Source organism: Peromyscus californicus, unplaced genomic scaffold, assembly GCF_007827085.1.
Source record: "Peromyscus californicus insignis strain IS unplaced genomic scaffold, ASM782708v3 Scaffold_11__1_contigs__length_118956290, whole genome shotgun sequence".
Taxonomy (NCBI): domain Eukaryota; kingdom Metazoa; phylum Chordata; class Mammalia; order Rodentia; family Cricetidae; genus Peromyscus; species Peromyscus californicus.
The window spans coordinates 98,660,733-98,682,862 of NW_026294402.1; the positions used below are offsets into that span (position 1 = coordinate 98,660,733).

At 44.6% G+C, this 22,130-nt stretch overlaps 1 protein-coding gene across 1 annotated transcript in view; it reads left to right on the forward strand.

The window, feature by feature from the left end:
• Positions 1-21,891, forward strand: part of Acad11 (acyl-CoA dehydrogenase family member 11) — a 74,951-nt gene extending 53,060 nt beyond the window's left edge. The window contains exons 14-20 of the mRNA XM_052718822.1: positions 4,366-4,432; positions 5,414-5,499; positions 8,050-8,121; positions 8,925-9,079; positions 15,721-15,837; positions 16,651-16,760; positions 20,677-21,891. Of these exons, the coding sequence (XP_052574782.1) occupies positions 4,366-4,432; positions 5,414-5,499; positions 8,050-8,121; positions 8,925-9,079; positions 15,721-15,837; positions 16,651-16,760; positions 20,677-20,791 (722 nt within the window). The 3' untranslated portion in view covers positions 20,792-21,891. The remainder of the gene's footprint in view (positions 1-4,365; positions 4,433-5,413; positions 5,500-8,049; positions 8,122-8,924; positions 9,080-15,720; positions 15,838-16,650; positions 16,761-20,676) is intronic.
• The last annotated feature ends 239 nt before the right edge of the window (positions 21,892-22,130 follow it).

Consider the following 22,130-nt stretch of genomic DNA (forward strand, 5'->3'; position numbering starts at 1 on the left):
TTGTCTAGATGAAATGGTAATAAACAAGAGAAGATCTCCCAGCCCACTCATCCCCACCCCAGCACATGGCAGTGCCATGCCCTGGGGACAGCAGTGGCAGCTTTCTGATTTCCATTCTGATTCAAGGGGACAGCTTTTCCCTCATTCCCCATCTATTGCAGGGTATTTGATCACACTGTGTGAAGATGCATCCTTCCTCACTGCCTAAGACATCTTCTGATTGGTTTAATAAACAGCTGAATGGCCAATAGCTAGTCAGGAAAGGTTAGGCAGAACTTCCGGGGGAAGAGAGAGGAACCTGGGGAAAAAATCCGAGAGGTGGGGATTAGCCAGCAAGATGCAGAGGAAGTCAGATGTGCAGTATGGAGGAGAGGTGACAAGCCATGTGGCAGAATGTAGATTAATATAAACGGGTTAATTTAAGTTTTAAGAGTTAGTTGGGAACAAGCCTAAGAGAAGGCCAAGCTTTCATACTTAACAAAAAGTCTCCATGTTATTATTCAGGAGCTGACAGTCCAAAGAAAGACCTGCTAAACCCATCTACACAATCAGACAGCATCATCGACCCTCCAGTTGGAACAGTGGCAATTTGGCTGCTTGTGTTGTATCGCATTTCATTTTAGTATTATTCCAGTTTAAAAGTGTCTAGCTATAGATGAGCTTTAGGGCTCTGCATCCTGGTGTAACAGCATCTCCTTGAACTCCACTTTGTAATACAAGATTATGAGTTCTTTCACTTCTTTTCTACCCTTTATCCTTTCCTTCCATTGTCCCCATGTTAGCTACAGCATCTTCCTGTGCATGGCCAAGGTCACTAACACTTACTGCCCCCTACTCCTCCGTGACCACACTCACAGTTGACCCAGGGTGACCCTGAACTTTGAAATCCAGTACAGAGCACTCACCACAGTGAGGACTATTCAGCGTTGGTGTGAGTGTCCTGCTATTCCATGCCTCTGTAGTTATGCAGTGTAAACCTCCTGGCTGTTCCAAAGAGCTTTTCTACCATTGCAGTCCGTTAGTGCAACTTTCCTAACACTTAAATTCATTCCACATTATAGTTTGTCCTGTATTTGGGCCATGGTTTATGTGTACACCAGATATTTTTCAGAGTTTCTAACTGATATTTTTTAATCGAATCATTTGCTGTTATCAAAGCCCTGACTCATGCACATGCTCCTTTAATTCTGCAGACTGACCTTTGTAGGCAGAGTTTTCTTTCCCATCAGCCAGTTTGCCAAATAACCACTCAGAGGCTTATTATTAATTATAAATGCTTGACTATAGCTCAGGCTTATTGCTAACTAGCTCTTACAACTTAAATTAACCTGTTTCTATTAATCTGTGTGCTGCCCCAAGGCTCATTTACCTCATCTATGGACTTCCCATGTTGCTTCTTCCACGTCTGGCCCGAGACTTCTCAGACTCTGCCCTTCTTCTTCCCAGTGTCCTCCTAGTGTGGCTCTCCTGCCCAATCTCTTCCTGCTCAGCTATAGGCCAGTCAGCTCTTTTATTAAACCAATCAGAAGGTGCCTTGGCAAAGACACACCTTCACAGTGTACAAAAGGATTATACTATAACAGACTTTCTTTTTTGGAGACCTTTAGAGACATCTGTATTTCTTTTCCAGTCTAGACTGATTATTTTCTAGGCACATGTCAGTGTGGTTATCCCGGTATCCACATGTATCACTTTCCCTGAGATAGACTATTTTTGAATGTTTTGGCTTCTTTGTTCCTTTATTTTGCTTGATTATATTCTTAACTCTTTGAGAAAAATGTGCATGCTAGACAAATTGTCAAATTTTACTTGTTTATGTGTATGTTTATTCTACACTCATAAAAATCCTGATAGTTTAGATAGGTATAGAATTCTGGTCATGATCTTCTTTTCATCCAGCATCCCTTGCAGTTTGTGAAAAGGACCTGAAGGATCTGCCCTCCTTTCTCTCAGGTGCCTTGTTTTATTCTCTCTGAAACCATTTAGGATTTCCACATTTTATTACTGATATTTTGAAATGTTACATTTATTCATATGAGAAAAGGAGGCAACTGGTTGGGGTTTCTTCTGTTTCTGGCATTGATTATTTCCCAGGCACATTTCTTTTCTGTATAGGATTCCATAACAAAGCTCTTGGAGCAGCTCTGAGATCCCTTTTAGGGTCGGCTCATGGGATGCTGGCTTTGGAATCCAGCCTCCCAGTGTCAGAATGACTTCTTTTGATTTCCAGATAGTGAGTTCAGTACTTCCCTCCTCCAGCCTGTCATTCTTATGAGAATACAGATCGCTCCATTTCCCTAGTTAAGTCTTTGACCACCTTCACATCCTCCTTATCCTGTCCCTCTGCAGGACACTGGTGTCTCTCTCTAGTTCTCCGGTGTTCTTGCCCTCCCCTGTTCCCAGGTATCATTGGAATCTCTCTTCTCTGTGACCACCAACACCCCAATGCTGCTTCACTTCCTCTGTTCCCTTTTCTCTACAGTTTTGCCTTCATTGTATTTTTACATCTTTATTTCTGTGGGAATCTCAACAGCGTTGGGAGGCAGACACCGTTCTGCCATTTTGAATCCTTCCAGACTGTTTTTAGGAAAGCTGTCAGCTCAGTTTTCATTTGTGCGTTGTTTCTGGGGTATAGTTTCCTGTTTCCCTGGTGTCTCCTCAGTTAGATTGAAAACCTGCAAGAGGTACAGGGCTGTACCCACATCATTCTGCTGCTTCTCCAGAGCCACAGACCCAGTGTAAGGCATTTCAGACGAAAGTGCTTGTGTGAAAAGCAAACTGCCTCCAATTCCCCCCTCTCTCTGATGGCACCCTCACCTTCTCAAGCCTCCCCCCTGTAATGGCACCCTCACCTTCCAAGCCTTTTCTTCTGTTCCCTCTGCCTGCCTTGGTCCATTTCTTACCTTGTCATCTTTCTCCCATTTAGCTTCTTCTCTGCATCCTCTCCCAGTCTTCCCCAGTGTGAAGAGGTAGAGCAGCTGTTTCCTGGGACAGTCTCCCCTTGCTGTTCTGAGGCCCTCCACGGTAGCATCACGCTTCTCCTTCATGACTCTGCTGCACATGGCAGTTCTCTAGAGATTGGTTTTTGAAAGTGTTGAAACTTAATAATTTCCAGTTCACAGCCAGTCTTGCTTTGTCTCCATTCCTCCCTTTCTCCATATAATTCTGAAGTAAATCCCAGATGCTGCATCATTTCCTTCACAGATGTTTTAGTATGTGTCTCAACAAGGGCCCTTCATAAATATGAGCACAATACCATTAGCACACCCGAGCTACTAAAGGCTGTAACGGATCCAATGAGTACAAATGTCCAATTGTTTAACAGTTGCCACTAATACTCTGTTCAATGCATCAAGCTGGGATCCCTGTGAAGTCCAAAGGCCGCTGTTGGTTGATGTGCCTTTTAAATCCCTTCTAAATATACAGGCTGCCTCTCCATCTCCTGGAATTTTATGAATTTTTTCAACTATTTCATGTAATTTCTTCCATGTCTCACTACATATTTATTTTATTTCCAATCTATTGAACTCTGTTTGTATAAAAAAAAATCAGAAAAGAGAATCTGGTCATCTGAGACTTGGTAGAGATGTGGCCGGCCATCCGACACAGTTCTTTTGTGCTGTGTGATTGGAAAGCTGGTCAGTTGGGAGCCTCTTCAAAGGACCAAGTACATAGAATTACAAAGTCTACTTTTTTAAGAATTACACTTATTTGCAAATGCATGCAGATAAGTGTGTGTGAATGTGTGTATGTGCATGTGTGTGAGTGCGTGTGTGCGCACGCGTGCGAATGGTATCGTAGTACATACATGGAGGTCAGAAGACAATTTGCAGGACTATGTCAACTCAGTTTGCCAGTCTCGGCTGCACCTCTGACTCATCTCATTGGCCCTCCAGTGTGCTTTTGTAAGGTCCAAAGGAGGAATTCTCACAAACCCTAAAGTGTGATAAAAATAAGATTTTATATTCAAGTTAGAATAACTTTATGTTGTCTGGTTTTCACCCTTAGTAAACCAATAAATAACCCCACCATCTAAAGATGGGATCAGAGTCTATAAGATATTACATCAGACTAGGAACATTTCACAGCCTTTCCATCGTGTTAATGCTTAAGTAGCGTGAATGAGAGCAAGGCCACATTTGTCTCAAGCATCACAGCTGTTTCGTGTTGCTTCGACATCTGTTTACTCTGGCACAGCAGTTTTCATTGATGGAGTCCAATCTTGTCCTTGCCTAATCCTTCTTCTTAAATGATGGACAGCATGTACAAAGTGTTATCATTGTAATGAATCAAATAATTGTCTCCCCTTTTTTGGCCAGAAATAAACTTGAAGAGTTCACTCTGCTTATTTTCTCCTGGTCTTAGGAGCTGGGAATCCCAAGTGTAAAATTGCAATTGTCTTGGGAAGGACAGAAGCTGCTTCTGTATCCAGGTAATAAAGCCGTTCTGATGGAGAGGGCCATGGAAGAGTGGGCCAGGTGTTCTTTTGTTTGTTTGTTTGTTTGTTGTTTTGTTTTGTTTTTCGAGACAGGGTTTCTCTGTGTAGCTTTGCGCCTTTCCTGGAACTCACTCTGTAGCCCAGGCTGACCTTGAACTCACCCCCAAGTGCCAGGCTTAAAGGCGTGCAACACCACCGCCCGGCGTTTCAGCCAGGTGTTCTTTATGTCCATTTATTCACTTAAAATGTACCACGTGGGCATCCACCATAGTATAAGATATGCTAGTGATTAATGTTGTATATCTGCATCTCAAGTGTTTTGCTTTCAAAATCTATCTGGGACACAATTTAGGGAATGAAGCTGTGCCTTTAGCAAGAGCGGCTGAGGTCATTTGCAGGCCAGTGACCTCAATACTCAGGAGGTGATGGAGGCAGGAGGCTCAGCCAAGTCCAGCCTGCTCCACACAGCACGCTCCAGGCCAGAACTTACATAGTGTTACAGAGTGAGACCCAACCGAAGGAGGGGGATGAGGATAAAGTGTTCATGAATCTTGAAAGATATTTAGATAAAGTGATGAGAAATTGAAATTTTCATTGTTCAGTGGTAGAGATTTTGCCTGTCATGTCTAAGGCCTTGGTTCAATCATTGGTACTGTAGAAGACAGGGAGAAAAATAAAACTAACTGTTCCGAGTTGTCTGAAATGTAGAAGCCTTTGGATGTGCGTATTAAAGGCAATTGTCTTAAAATGTTTAATTTTGGATGGCAGTTGTCATTTACCATGGTTGAGCAGTGAGGAGCCTCAGGTCTCCTTCATTTTTGAGTCATTGTTTCTGTTCCAGATCACAGCCTATGACAGACGGGGCTAAGTATGTGGTTCATGCACTTACCATTACAGCCGTCCTTACGTGTGTGAGCTCGTGAGTCATCTCAACTCTTAGCATTGTGTCCCTAGTGCCGCTTTTCTTTTGTGCAGACACAAACAGCACAGCATGATCCTTGTTCCGATGGACACACCTGGAGTAGAACTAATAAGGCCTTTGCCAGTGTTTGGCTACTTGGGTAAGTACTCTGTAAACAAGTCCGTGCATCACACTCAGGACGATGGTGCCTGCCGAAACACTTAAGGGAATCAGCAGTGCAGTTAGGAGACCCTCAGGCCCCGTCAGCTCTTCAGTATGCTAGGGAAGGTCCGGACAGATAAGAAGTGGGCTGGGGCAGCACAGCTTCCTGCCTCGATGCTTACGCTGTGGAAAGAGCAGGTTGTCCTCGGGAAACAGTACTGACTGGCAGCTTCTCTGTATGGTGTTCGTATACTTAGAAAGAAAACTTCAATTATAGGAAAAAGAAGAGTCAACATTTAAAACACTGAAAGTGAGTAAGCAGTGGGAGTTTCTGATTTTCTCATTCTGGAAATTAATGTCTAAGGATATAGCATGTCTGCTCAAGGGAACGGATGAAACAGATGGATAAATCAATTTGACATAATCTACTGAATTTTGTAGAAACCCTGTGTCAGGGAAAAAAAAAACACTTCATACTTAGGCTGTTTTAAGATTTCCTCTGTCAAGGGAATTAATCCAAAATTCTTCACTTTAGCCTCAGGCAGATGCTTTAGACAAGGGCAAAAGGCAACCATTTTCTTCACCAAAATATCACAAGAATGATCTCTAGGCAACACACTAAAATTCTCCTCTGAAATCTCTTGAGCTCCCCCATAGTTCAAATAACTGTTAGCACCACTGTCTTCCATGCTCCTCCTAGTGAGCCCCGTGAAGCAGTGCTTAAAGCATTCCACTGCTTTCCAAACCCAAAGTAACAAAGTCCAAATCCCTCCAAAGGAACACATGCTCAGGCCTATCACATCAGTACACCAGTCCCTGGTACCAACTTCTGTCTTAGTTTGGGTTTTTATTGCTGTGAAGAGACACCATGACCAGGGCAACTCTTATGAAGCAAACATTTCATTGGGGTGGCATGCTTACAGTTTCAGAGGTTCAATCCGTTATCATCAAGCAGCATGGCGGCATGCAGGCAGACATGGTGCTGGAGTAGTGGAGAGACCTACATCTTGCAGGCGAAAGAAAGTCAACTGACAGTCGCACCGAGGGAAGCTTGAGCAAAAGAGACCTCAGAGCCCGCCCCCACAGTGACGCACTTCCTCCAACAAGGCCACACCTCCTAATAGTGCCACTCCCTTTGGGGGCCATTTTCTTTCTAATAATCACAGGTGACAACCTGAAGACACCAAAAGTGAATCTGGAGTGTAGGCTAAGTGCATGCACGCTGCGCCTCAGAGTCCAAGTCTGTATTTTTAGTGTAGCAAATGCACCCACATCACTTTAGCTCCCTGTACCCAAGGCCAAAAGAAACAGCATGGAGAAGGCTGATTATTTGTTCCATTGTGACAGAAAAAAGGGGGTGGGGTTTGCCTGAGACTGTCTTTAGAGACAACAGGGAGGAGGGGTGATTCAGATGAAGTGGGGATGCAGTCTGGCCCCTGTGATGCAGGTGCCAGTGTTTTCAAGAGGCAGCATGTAGTGGAACTGGTACAGCCCAAGGTGGCAGACAGCCTGATGGTTGTATTTCTGCTCTTCACCTACTGAGCCTGCTTGTCCCCTTGAGCCAGTTCCTTGGCATTCTTAAATATCAGTTCCCATAATAAACAAACAAACAAACAAACAAACTCCAGAAATATTACTCACTTTCATGCTTGGGAGGGTTTAATTTTTGTTTGTTTGTTTGTTTGGTTGGTTGGTTGGTTTTGTTTTTCGAGACAGGGTTTCTCTGTGTAGCTTTGTACCTTTCCTGGAACTTGCTTTGGAGACCAGGCTGGCCTCGAACTCACAGAGATCCGCCTGGCTCTGCCTCCTGAGTGCTGGGATTAAAAGTGTGTGTTACCACCACCCAGCGAGGGTTTAATTTTTTTTATTTAGTTCTTGTGTGTGGAGTGTGTTGTGCAGGTGCGCATGAGTCCCTGCCCATGTGTGGTCATGCCTTGTAGGACAGTGCTAACATTAACGTCTCCCACTGTGGCTCCCGACCTTGTCTTTTAAGACAGGCTCTCTCACTGAACCCAAACTCACTGCTTATGAGCCAGAGAGCTCCGGCTCTGCCTGTCTCTGCTCTACCAGTGCTGGGGCTGCAGATGTCCGTAAGCATCCCTGGATTTATGTGGGTGCTGGGGATTTGAACCCAGGTCTTCATGGCACTGGGCAGGCCCTCTACCAGCTGAGCTGTCTCCCCAGCACCTGTTTTGAATTTTTAGATTTTTTTTTTCATCTTTTCCCCCAAACCAACTGACCTTTGGGTCACATGTATGTACATGTGTGCTGTGGAACCTGGTCCTCCATTTCCATAGCTTTGCGACTTCAGATGACAGATTAAAACATATCTATCAACTAGTTCCTGAGACCTCTTCTAACTCAACAGTTGAGTGTGCTGTCACATCATGTGCTGTGGGCTGAGGGTTGAATTCTACCCTGGAATGTCCGCAATATAATCGTCTTTGAAATGCTCCTTTCACTGAATAATTATACTTTATAGCAGAGTCACCATCTATGACTTCTTTGCTCAACTCATCTCGTATTTTAAATTATTTCTGTTTTGTAGATAATGTACATGGTGGGCACTGGGAGGTCCATTTTAATCATGTGCGGGTTCCTGCCACCAATTTAATACTCGGTGAGTATTTAACATCCCCCCTCCCAGTAATGTATATTCCTGTTCCCAGGTCTGGAGCTAGAAAAGATACACAATCTTAATTTAGATACTTCCCACCTTATTCCAATTATCAAGGAAAATGTTCCTTTTGTATATTTTTCTTATCTAGGATAATACGGTTTTATCTGAATATTAAATGAGAATTTTATATTTTATGTAAAACTTATACTTTATATTTTATAACACCTGGAAACATAGCTGAATACCAACATTATCAAATTCAGAGCAACATGCTTTTCCTAAAGGCGTGGTCGGGGGCTCCCTACTAGTTTTAAGAGAGTGTCAATACTTTCTTTGAATTCAGATCCAAGAGAGAATAAATAGAGTACAAGTTTAAATGTTCACTACATGCCTGAGATGACTCCATCTTTCCATTCACTGGAAACCTCCCCAACCTTCAAAGAATGGGGTTTCCCTCTCGTTCCCCCGACAGGCCCCGGGATTACAGTGGAGGACAGTCTGCCCCTCCTTGGCCTTCCCCGTCTCACTGTGTCACTCTTAGCCAGGTCCTTTCTTTTCTAGACTAGATTCCTAAGGTGGGGACGGTGCTTCAGCCAACTTTGTAGCCATTGTGGCACTAATAAAGCAACTGATACTTTACTCAGGGGACAGACTCCCCTACATCATAATTAACTTTATTGCAAAATTGTCTCTTTCCTCACCAGAAGGCTGTTTATATTAAGGGCAGCTCAGCTTTTCCTAGAATTCATGTAGCTAAAAGGGACTGGCTGGGCCGTCTTCATGTTCTATTTGCCTTCTCACAGGTGAAGGCAGGGGGTTTGAAATTTCCCAAGGCCGCCTTGGACCTGGAAGAATCCACCACTGTATGAGAACCGTGGGTTTGGCGGAACGCATTCTGGAGATCATGTGTGAACGCGCAGTGCAGAGGGTAGCCTTCAAGAAGAAGCTGTACGAACATGTAAGAGGATCTGGAATGTCCTTGGACTTGGTGTCGCCTGCTAAGCTACTCTGACCTTAGTGAGAAGAGAGCACATCTGTGCTGGAGAGGTTTCCTCTGTGTGAGCACAGGATTCTCTGCTGTGGGCGTGGTCACGTCCTGCCTGGGAGGCTGCATTTCCCCTTGTGAAAGGTGAACAAGTCCTTGAGGCTCCAACACCCAGCACACAGAGTGTGAGGATGGCTTCAGCCTCCTCCGACTCTAGAGAGCCTGGGACATCACAGTTCACTGAGGACTTGGGGGGATTGTCATAGAAAAAGAGCTTGCCTTGTCCTTTGGGTTTCTAGAAGGAATTAGAACAGATAAGTGTAACAGATAAGTAAACGTAGAGGAAAACAGCGCATAACTCAGAGAAAGACAGAATATTCTATAATAGATTTAAAAATGGAATGGGCTGATTCTGGAGGAAGCCAGTTTACTACTTATGGAGAAACAGAAATGGGGCTAGCATTTGTTTGGAGGTACATGGTTTTTGATTTTCATCTATAAATTATATACTATCGAGTCTGTTATTTACCACCCGCTATAAATATATTTAAAATTGGCAGTAAAATCAAGTCATGTGTGTCAGCAGAGGAAAGAGGTGTGGCTGTAGACTCTGGAGAACTTTCTACAAGAGAGCCAAGTCACTGCCCCCAAGGCCCTCCTCATTTTTAAGAAAGCAAGAAAACTTAATATTAGGAATTTCACCTTCCTGTTGCTCACATGCCGGTATTAGGTCTGGCTTGTGTTGACAGATGTATTGTGTTTGCTGCTTAAGTGTATCTTATTGTGTGAGTCCCCTGTACAGTTGTGACCTTCTCAGAATGCTTCACAACAGCTTTTGTTTGTTTGTTTTTTGTTTTTTCAAGACAGAGTTTCTCTGTATCACAGTTCTGACTGTCCTGGAACTTGCTCTATAGATCAGGCTGGCCTCCAACTCTCTGAGATCTGCCTGCCTCTGCCTCCGGAGTGCTGGGATTAAAGGCATGAGCCACCACCACCCAGCCACATCAGCTTTTTGCTTAGGTTTGTTTGTCTTGTTGTTTTTTTGAGACAGAGTCTTTCTGTGTAAGCCAGGCTGTCCTAGAACTCAAAGAGATCTACCTGCATCTGCCTCCCAAGTGCTAGGATTAAAGGCGTGCACAAGCACCCCCAGCTTTCACTTGGGTTTTTATAGGCTGTGTTTATGTCTATCTTCAGTGTTGGTTCTGGGGGTGGTGCTGGTACGGATAGAATACTAATATTAATCATAGCAGTATTGTAGCCGAGGAGGGCTAGAAGGAGGGTGCTGCAAAACGCAGTGGCAGAAGTTACTTCACTAATATTTGTGAAGTGTTTGTGCTCGCTAGCATGGATATGGTTTGTTCACAACATTGTTCTTTAGAAGAATGCAGGCAGCCTCCTGACACCATACCCAGGAACAGTTTGTGGGAAGCCCCTTTGTGTATAGAGAGCACTAGGAGTCAGCAGTTGAGGAGCACTGTGGAAAGATGTGGGGTCATGATGAGTATGGCCCTATTCCTGCCGAAAAGGACTTCAGAGTTGCTCATGGCATTGGCCATGACTTCTACCAGTATCTTTTCAAGCTTGTCATGTAAGTGCTAGAGCAAGGTGAAGGTTGGACATGGTGGGGTGTCCAGCAGGCCCCCTGATAAAGGTAAAGGGAGGACATGGTAGGGGTGTCCAGCAATGCTCCCCCACACCATAAAGGTTCTTCCCAGGTGCTTTTGGGTGGTGTGTGTTTGGGGTTTTTTTTTTTGAGGCAGAGTTGCTCTGTAGCCCTGGCTGTCCTGGAACTCACTTTGTAGACCAGGCTGGCCTTGAACTCAATGATATGCTTGCCTCTGCCTCTGCCTCCCAGTGCTGGAATTAAAGACATGCACCACCACACCTGACCTGGGTGGTGTTTTAAAGTGGCACCAGGGAGGATTTCTCGCCTGTCTTTTAATATATCCTGCTATGCCAAGGAGGACTTTAAAAACATGTGTCTCCTTCTACTGGAACCCTCCCATCTGGCCTGAATTAACTGTGCGGGCAGAGGCAGAAAGAGAACGTGTAGGCATGTCACAAACAAGAATCTGCTCCAGTTCTTGTTTTCAATTTGTAAAAATGACGTTTTGTTTCCCTGAATGTGGAGACTCCTTCCAGCTGCCTCTAAGTTATTCCAGCTGTAAAGTAGAATTTCATCTTAGTCAATACATTTGACTGTTTCCTGGAGCTTTCAATTTCCATCCTTCAGTGCTTTTCAGCAAATCTGGGGTCTGAGGCGACCCAGCTGGGAACTTGACTTGGTTCTAACTAAGAAGGACGTGCATTTAAGTCTGTTCCTGAAGTTGTGATTTCCCTGTTCTTCTTCCATCACAAAGTTCATCAACTCTGGCAGCTTGCTTAAAATTCATTCTGAGCCTGTTTTTACCTGTTAGGCCAGTCCTGACCCAAGTCCGGGCACCACAGGCCACCACCATGCTGTTTCTGTGGCTGTATGTTTGAAAAGTAAGAAGAAGCAGTCAAAGTTCATTCAAAAAAATATTTTTAGTTTGGTTTGGTGGCTCACGCCTTCAATCCCAGCACTCAGGAGACAGAGGCAGGTGGATCTCTGTGAGTTCGAGGCCAGCCTGGTCTACAGAGCGAGTTCCAGGATGCCAGGGCTGTTAGAGAGAAACCCTATCTCAGAAAAGAAAAAAAGTTTGTATTTTTTTTTACTTTACCCAATGTATGTGATATATGAAAGAAATATAAAAATGGGATTAATAAGGTAGTTTGCATTTTAAAATTGAATGCACATTTTACACTTCATATTACATTTACATTCAGATTAGACATACTTTAAATCTTAGAAGCCACATGTGGCTGAAGAAGATGACTGACCTTAAGATGACTGTGGGAAATTCACATGGCTTGAATTCAAGTTCCGTAATATGCTGATCAGGTTTAGCAAACATCATAAACAATAGTTCTGTGTTTAAAATCGGGAACCCAAAAAATTCTATTTTGATCACTGGGATCATTTACTGTGTCCCCTGGGCTTCCATGCTGAATTATGAATGTCTGATTGCTTCTGGGATTTCTGGTGCATCCACATGGTACATCCATGTAGTACATCATATAGTATATTCATGTAGTACATCCATGTGGTACATCATATAGTATATTCATGTAGTACATCCATGTGGTACATCCATATGGTACATCCATGTGGTACATCATATAGTATATTTATGTAGTACATTAATGTGGTACATCCATGTGGTACATCATATAGTATATTCATGTAATACATTCATGTGGTACATTCATGTGGTACATCCATGTGGTACATCCATATGGTACTTATGAACCCATATTCATATACTTACCTCATCAGTTCTAAGTTCTAACAAATGAAGAAAACTCAGAATTTTCACTGAGATAAGTGAGAAGCAAGTACTCATTTTTACTGTTTTATTTTGAGATAATTAGAGCCACATTCAGATTTAAGAAATAATGCCAAAAGATCCCTTCTTCTACCCAGTTCTTTTCAATTTTAACAGCTTGCAATGCTATAGTACCATATCAGGATGATGTTGATGTTGTCATGGATACCATTAGGCTACAAAGTTTCCATCACCATAGGCTCATTTAGGCTGTCCTTGTATGAGGCAAACTCACTTCACTCTCACCACCGTTATCTTCATTGACTCCTACAACCATTATCTGCTCCATTTTAAGTAATATTTTCATTCCAGACATGGAATTATATAACATGTAAGCCTTTGGGGATCAGCTGTTTTCCTCTGTCATTGTTCTTGGGAGAATCACAAAACTGTGATTCAGTAGCCAGTTGTACTGCTGAGCAGAATCGCTCTGTATAGCCTACTGTAGGTGAGCTATGCATCTGTGAGGGATACCTGTGCTTTTGTGGTTTTGCGGTTTTGTTTTTGGTTCCTACGAAGCTGGTATTGGGTGAATAGTAGCTTTCCATCTATCTGAGACCCATGCCGAGAGAACAGTTCCTGGGCAATGTGGTCATTGTATGTTCAGCTCACAAGCTGTATGTAAGTGGTCCGGTTTCTGTGCATCCCCACCAGCATGTGATGGTGTCACAATTTTCTTTATTAGGCATTCTGATTGGTTTGTAATGATATGTCAAACCACGTTCATTTATGTCACCCCTACAGAGACATCTTGTCATTGTTTGCCATATTCCTCCTTTGGGCTTGTCTGATGCCCATTGTTTACTGGGACAGTTTGGTGTTTTCTCCTGAGTTGGTTTTACATTCTGGGCATTGTACTTAATTGCCCTGTGGTTTTCAAGTATCCCCCGCCCCCGCCCCGCTTTGGTGTTTTTTTCCATCCTCTAACAGGGTCTTCCACAGAGCAGGAGTTTTCTGACTCTCATTTGTCCTGGGCGTCAGTCTGAGGGCCTTTGCTTTGCCCCCTCTGTACTGGAGGTTTTAGCTGACCGTTTTCCCAAGGTCTGGCACCGTGTACTGGAGCCCAGAGCAGTTCAGTCGCGATGTGAGGCATGGGCCTTCAGAGTCCTGGTCCTCTGTTCATTTGCCCCCACACTTGTTGGAGAAGTGCCTCTCCTCCACCTAAGTGCTCTTGTGCCTCCGCAGAAGTCAGTCGGGCTTGGTGGTGGTGTTCTAGTTCAGGTTCTCATTAGGTCTGAACTCTCTGAGTCTTTCTCTACCAGCACTGCACATTTTTATACAACTCGTCTCCAAATAGGTTACACTGAATCCTCCCCCTTTCCTCTCCTCTTTAAATGTTCCAGCAACTCTAGCACTTTGTTTTCCCACGTAGTTTTTCTCTGAAGTTCGCTCTACCTGCCATTGGATTGTGTTTGCAGACACAGCTTTTCCCTTTTTGTTTTTGCCTTTTTTGCTGTGTCATATTTCAAGACAAGAATAGACTTACCAATAGCAAATAAATACATCAAAGGAAGATCGGAAGTGCCAAGCATTAGGGAGAATGCAGGCTGGAACCACAGTGAAATGTCTCTGACTAAAAGATTGCTAACAGTGCCCAGTGCTTGGGAAACATCCAGAATTGTCATATCCAGCCACTATAAACACTACCTAGTACAACCACTTAAGTCAACTATTTCTTCTAAATGTTAGCCAGTGGCAAACAATTCCACTTCCAGTGTTTGCTTTAAAAAAAAAAATGAAGAACATATACTCATCCCAAAGCCTGTATAGAAATGTTTTCAGGGGCTGGAGAGATGGCTCAGTGGTTAAGAGGACTGACTTCTCTTCCAGAGGACCCGGGTTCAATTCCCAGCACTCACATGGCAGTTCACAACGTTCTGTAATTTCAGTTCCAGGGGACCTGACACCCATGGCCAAACACCAATGCACATGAAATAAAAATAATTAATTAGAAATGTTTACGGAAGCTCCGCCAATCGGAAGTAGGTACGGCCCCGATGTCCCCCGGCAGATGAATGGGTCAACAGACTGTGCTCACCCCGAGAATGGGGTCATCCTCAGCAACAAGCGTCACTGCCAGTTAATAAACAGAAGGGTTGGGTGAAATTCAAAGCATTACACCGGGTGAAAGCAGCCATTCTCCATCAAGTCCGTGCTAGATGATCTCATTACACAGCATTCCACACCCTGGAAAGGACAAAGCTGTAGGGACGACCTGTCATGGTGGGTGGGTTTAGGAATGTGGGGTTGTGAGACCAGCAGGCCGCAGCACTGGGGATGTTTGGGGGATGAAACTGTTGTAGGTAGCACATGTGTGTTAAACTCTCAGAGCTGTTCCCACAAGGTCTTCCTGCTTGTTTGGGGGAGGGTTCTGTTTGTTCGTTATGTGTATGGATGTTTTACCGGCATGTGTACCGGAAGAGGGCATCAGATCCCCTGGAACTGGAGCTATAGATGGCTGTAAGCTGCCATATGGATGCTGGGAACTGAACCTGGGCCCTCTGGCAAAGCACCAGCCTGTGCTCTTAACCACCAAGCCCTCTTTGCAGCCCTGGTTTTGTTGAGACAGGGTCTCATGTAGCCCAGGCTGGCCTTGAATTCCTGATTCTTCTGCCTCTACTTCCCAAGTACTGTGGTTACAGGCACAAGGCACTTCTCCAAGCATGGGAAAGGTCATTTTTAATACATAACATCACACTAAAGGACTGCTGGGTCATCCTGAAATTGTGCTGAGAATGATCTAGCCTGATTAGAACCGCTCCTCTATCGTACATATTCGAGATGTCACTGAGGGCCTGTAATTGGTATTCACAAGGGCCACAAAGAGTAGTATGGCAATAAGACAGTCGCTCAGTTCAGCCATCTTAACATCAGACATTAAGATATCCAAAATAGGCACCTGCCACCATGCATGATAGCCTGAGTTTGAAGATCATGACACAAGATACACACACACACACACACACACACACACACACACAAATTTTAAAACACCCCAAATAAATTATTTTTCTGAGCAAGTAACACTTCTACAATCTCCTCATTTAAACTATGGTATTCCACAGGTTTGTAGCTAGGCTGGTGTACATCAAGAGAATCAAGTCTTTGACTCAGAACCATATACAGCAAGGTTTGTGGACTACCATTGGCCTAGAAAAGGTTTATCAAATACAAGACTCCACTGATTCTTCCCTCGCTCCCCTCCAGGAGGTCGTGGCTCACTGGATTGCTAAAAGCCGCATAGCCATCGAGGAGATCCGCCTGCTGACCTTGAAAGCAGCTCACAGCATAGATACTGTGGGTAGTGCTGCAGCCAGGAAGGAGGTGAGTTATCCGCCCTCTCCGACCCCGGCACCACCAGCTGCAGCCTTCTCTGCCTCTCCCACCCACTGGCTGTTGCAGGGTCTATGCCCCCTGCAACCACACAGATTATAGGAAGTTTCCACGTGCTTTTGGCTTTCTTCTCACCGGGCTGCCCAAGAGGAGACTTTCAGGATGCAGAATGCCTCAAGAACTGTTAAAATGAGACAACAAGGGGTGGGGGAGATCTAGGCTTTCTCCATACCTGGAATTGATGGTGCCCACCATTCACTCTAGCCTTGTGTCCGAAGTGTCTAGTATTTCTCTGCCTTTGGTGTCGGGCTAGATGATGGGTGTGGACTGTATGGGAGGATTCTCCCACATTGTAAATGTTCCATAAAGACATCTACTGCCCCCTGCCTTCTCACGTATCCAGCTTCTCTGGAGTAAGACATACTCATTCTAAAAGCCCATAAAATTTCTAAGAAGAAAAACATGATTAACGGAGCAAAGACCATGGACTTGGTGTGAGCAGAAACATTCTGAGTATGATTTACAAGCTGCCTGAAATCCTTTTGGAAACAAAGGCAACTTAAAAAACAAATGTGATCTGGAAGCAAGATCTCTTTCCAGAAGGTGGCTGCTGACTGAAATATAGCCGCTCACTGTATTGCTGCAGCCTTCTGCTGGCCTCCACCACAGATCCTGTTCAGTGATGACTTGGGTGTGGGAAAGTTTCCTGGTTTGACTTCACAGAGAATTACCAATTCTATCAAATCCTGGCACACTTTGCATGGTCTGAGAGAAGCACATTCTTTTCCTATCTTGCTTACGTAGATTGCAATGATCAAAGTGGCAGCCCCAAAAGCCGTCTGCAAAATAGCTGACCGGGCCATCCAGGTGCACGGAGGGGCAGGCGTTTGCCAGGATTACCCTCTGGCTAACATGTGAGTACACGTCGTTTAAGGACATTTACACTGAGCACCCGGGAGATGGTTTGGTGGATAAAACGCTCTCCACACAGGTGTGGTAACCTGAGTTTGAGTTTCAAGAACCCAGGGAAAGGTGGGTACAGTAGCACCTGTCTGTAGTTTCTACAGTGCTTCTACTTCAAGCTGGGAGGCAGAGGCAAGGGGAGCCACAGAAGGTTGCAGGCCAGTTAGCCTGGCTTACAAAATAGTGAACAAAATGGAAGGTGAGGATCAACAACCAAGATTGTCCTTTGATCTCCATACAGGCACTATAATGTTGTTTTATCTTCACCCAGTGGCTGTGCCTTAATCTACTGCTATTTCCGCCAGCAATCGTGACTCCACAGTTACCTGCCTGCTTCCCTGGCAGCAGCTCAGCTGCTCAGGCCACAGCCTGGCGGGAATTCTGTTCCCACAGTCTCTGGCTCTGTTGCTGCTACTCAAAGTAGCTTTAACTAAATCTCTATCATTCTATTTATAAATAGGACTCAAGATTCAAAGGCTGGGGTGAAAACCTGTTAGCTCAGAGAGGTTGAATAACAACTAGCTAACTTTCTCTCCTTGATGGCATCTCCCAAAAAGCATGTCCACCATTCAAAATCCTTCCCTACTACTTCTGGTGCACCTCTCTATCTCTTCCAGATGCCCTCTGGTGCTCTTTGATTACTTTCTGTCAACTAGTTACTAACACAAGGTTAATTTTATTTAATTAACGCAAATGTTAACTTGGAGTTCACAGTCTGATCGAATATCCCCCAACACTATAGTATGTGTGAGCACATCCTTATACACACACACAGACACACACCCCATACACAAAAATTTTCAAAACAAAAGGTTGGCATTAAAAATACAAAGATTGGGGGTTGGGGATTTAGCTCAGTGGTAGAGCGCTTGCCTAGCAAGCACAAGGCCCTGGGTTCGATCCTCAGCTCCAGAAAGAGAGAGAGAGAGAGAGAGAGAGAGAGAGAGAGAGAGAGAGAGAGAGAGAGAGAGAGAAATACAAAGATTGAAATAAGTGTCGATCAAAAGATAAAATCAGGGTTTTTTTTTGTTTTTTTGTTTGTTTGTTTGTTTGTTTGTTTGTTGTTTTGTTTTGTTTTTCGAGACAGGGTTTCTCAGTGTAGCTTTGCACCTTTCCTGGAACTCGCTTTGGAGACCAGGCTGGCCTCGAACTCACAGAGATCTGCCTCCCAGGTGCTGGGATTAAAGGCGTGCGCCACCACCGCCCAGCCAAAATCAGTTTTTTAATCTACAGATGCTTTGATGGTAATTGTTTAGGAAAAGAAAAAAGGCACTTCCTTTATGTAATTGAATGTGAAGTTATGTAGAGTTAGTGTAGAGTTTAGCTCTAAGAAACAGCTGCTTTTAACTCGGCTTTGTTAGCCTTTGCCTGAGGAGTACACTGAGAGCTTCTGGGCTCCAATATGGAGTTCCACCCAGAGCAGGAAGGAGGGGAGGGCCCAGAGACATGGAGGGGCCCAGAGCCAGGCCCTGTGTTCACCCGTGAGGAGGCAGCAGCTGAATGTGCAGCATTGGTAGCAACGACTGTCTAGTGCTGGACTCTGGTTACTGGGGGACAGGATGGAAAGTTCTCTGTTCCCCAATTGCCCTTCTCCACACAGGCACTCTGCCATGTTCTTGTCTCACTGGAGGTACCCTCTTACACACATCTATTTTTAACCTTAAAAAGAGCTAAATATGCACCCCCATCCCGTCGGCTGCCGTGACCTTCATCAGAGCTCTTGGTTCCAGTCAGTTCAGAAACGCATCAAGCCCATAGAGTGAGAACAGCCCACTGGCGCCTTGTAAAGTTTGGCCTTTTTGCCAGCATGGTGGTGCATGATGGCAGTGCATGACTGTAATTATGGTACTTGGGGGTTGGGTAGCGACAGGAAGACTCAGAGTGAGTTCCACCTGGGCTAGCGACAGGTTAGCCTTAGCCACGTAGCGAACCCTGCTTCAAAATCAAACAGAACATTCTGTTTTCCTGAGTTGGGGCTTTTATTTAGCAATATATTATCTAGTCACATGTATTAACTATATATACAGTAGATAATGGAGTTAATTGTGGCATTTCCACATATGTGTGCAGCCTGCAGTGATAGATGGGAGTTCTTTTTCAAATATTTATCTGAAATGGAATCTCGTTTATTTATTTCAGATAGAATCTCCTGTAGCCCAGGCTAGCCTCAATCTCAACTTGCTCTGTAGCAACGAAAGACCTTGAACTTCTGATGATTCTCTCATCTCTAACTCACTAGGATTGCAGGCTGTGACATCACCCCTGGCTTTTATGCGGTGCTGGGGATTAAACTCGGGGCCCTGGTATGCTAGGTTAGCACTGTGCGGAGAGAGCTGCCTCTAACTTACGGAAGCGCTTTCTTTCACTTCTGGATGAAGACTCCCTGACACTTTGTTTGTAAGGCTGTCTGACGGTCGGGATCCCCAGATTTTGCCTGTTTTGGGTACCATCTCTCCTTCCTTCATGAAGGCCCAGCTTTGCTGGGCATTGTAATCTTGTTTGGCAGTTACCTCTTTCACGACTGGAATACGTTCCTTACTGGTCTATAGGTTTCCTATTGAGAAGTCTACCGTTAGTCTAAAAAGGACAGCCCTACATGTGGCTGGGTACTTTTCTCTTGCAGATACAATTCCTGTTTTGTCTTATACCATTGGCAGTTAAGTACAATCTGCCATGGTGAAGCTCCTTTCTGATCATGTCTATTTGAGGTCCTATGTCTCTTTACCGTTTCACTGAATGAATTTTATACCCTCTGAACTTTTTCCCCTTACCTCAGGTATTCTAAAAATGCATTCAGTGGCATCCCCAGAACCCTGAACTCACTCCTTTCATTGTGTGTCCTCTGTTTGATGGAGCAATGCAAAAGAGTTGAGAGGAGCTTTCCTTGGGTTCCGTTCCCTCCTAGGCATGCAAGAGTCACAGCTCTGATATCTGGTCCACTCCCGCCACCACATCTCTGTGGTTTCTGCTCAGCTCCAGCCCCGTGCCTTATGCTCCCCACACTATTGTCAGGAGCAGATGTGAGAGTGAAAAAGAGTGTCAGTGTTCCTGCCTGCCCACATGCAGCATCTGGCCAGGGACCACTGACTGCTCAGGGTATGCTCACGCCTGGCCCCTCACTGCTGAGGACAGGGACCACTGACTGGTCAGAGTATACACATACCTGGCCCCTCACTGCTGAGGACAGGGACCACTGACTGGTCAGAGTATACACATACCTGGCCCCTCACTGCTGAGGACAGGGACCACTGACTGGTCAGGGTATACACATACCTGGCCCCTCACTGCTGAGGACAGGGACCACTGACTGGTCAGGGTATACACATACCTGGCCCCTCACTGCTGAGGACAGGGACCACTGACTGGTCAGGGTATACACATGCCTGGCCCCTCACTGCTGAGGGCAGGGACCAGAACTAGCAGCAGCCCTTCCTGAAGAAGCTCCTATCACCCATTCGGGATCACTGCACCTACTCTGAGGATTACTGCTCCCACTGTTGGGCTAGCCACACAGAAAGAACCCACACCCCCTTCTGTCTACACCTGTTGGAACTGCCACAGTGTTCCCACTCTTGCATGGTCTGTAGAGACAGTGTGTCGCTCTGATTCTGCCACCAAAGTTCTTAGTCATAGTAAAGAAGCTCCCCTCATTAGCATTAGTTACCGTAGTCCAGAGTTATCTGCGCCTCTGGGCAGCCATCTTGAATCTTCCTGAGCTGGGGACTTTAAAATGGCGATTTCAGAAGCCCTTGGCTTTCTCTCTTTTATGTCCTTGTACTCTTTCTTTTTCTTGGTTTGGGATGAACATGGCATGATGGTATCGTGTTCTTTGGTAGCTCTGTGACCCCCACTCTTTCACCCTTCTAGGTATGCCGTAATACGCACCCTGCGCTTAGCAGATGGACCTGATGAAGTCCACCTCTCTGCAATCGCCAAAATGGAGCTTCAGGACCAAGCCAGACGCTTGACAGCCAGGATGTGAGGGGAGCAGCCCTGCCCATCCCACGGCTGGAGAGGCTTGAACACTTCGGTTTTTTTGAGACAGGGTTTCTCTGTGTAGTTTTGGTGCCTGTCCTGGAACTCATTCTGTAGAACAGGCTGGCCTTGAACTCACAGAGATCCACTTGCCTCTGCCTCCCAAGTGCTGGGATTCTCTTAATCATCTGTCTTCCATTTCTGCTGTGATTTGAGTAGGCTAATTATTTCACCCGTGGCAAAGATTTTAGCATCTGTTTTGATTATTGGGTTTTAAAATGTTAAGGATCACACAGATGTGGGGTAAATAGGAAATTCCATCACCGTCATCATTGGGTCTAGCGTCTAATGGTTTAGCATTTGCTTTATGCACATGTGACCCGTGACGAGGTGGCACTGGGAATGGTAGAGCTATTTCTGGATCATCAGCATGAAGAGCTCTTTGCCTTGGCTTTCGGGAATTAGGCCATGTGAATAGACACCCCAGGCCCATTTCATCTTGTCCTGAAACATATGTAGTTGTACCCCTTTTAATAGTGTTTTGGGGGTTAGTTTAGCACTTCCAAGAAAGACATAATGGAGGTTTTCAGTGTTCCCATGAAAAGCCTCTTCCTGACCCAGCAGGAAGCAGTTCTGGTGACAGTTCACTAGAAAATGTAGCGTGTTAGGGGAACGAGGCATCAAGGCCACTTAAGTTATGTAGAAAATGCCAACGAGAATGGTCAATAGTTGGTGCTACATTGGAGATCTCCATGTACCACGGTCCTCCACATTGAAATGTCACTGGTGCAGCAGATGAACCAAATTTTTAGTTTAAATATATATTTTCTGTTCAGTTGCTGGGAAAACTGTTAAGTATAGCTGAAAGGCTTGGTTGGGTGGATCTACCTTTTCAAGTATGAATGTTTTGAAATCTCAACACAAAGAGAAATATTTTAAATCAAAATTTGGCATCCAAATAAACACAGTAAGTGTAAAATACATACTAGATTTTGAAAACTTAACTGAAAATAATTTAAAATAGCTCATGGATAATACCTTTATATTGATCATACATTGAATTATATTTTGGAAATACTGAGTTGAATAAAATATGCCCAAATCTTCCCTGTTTCTCATTGCCATTTTATGGTGTGAATACCATTAGAAAAATAGCTGGGATAGTTTTTAAATTTTCAAACCAAAGTATTTTCAGTCCTAGAAATCTTTTACTTTTTTCATCAGAAAGTGTGTTTGTGGCATTTGACTGTGGATGGCCAAAGATGCTGTCTGTTGTGATTGAGTTTCTTCTTGGGGGGTGGGTGGGGGTTGTGTAGGAGAAGCAGGGGGTCTGCCACAGGCCTGGG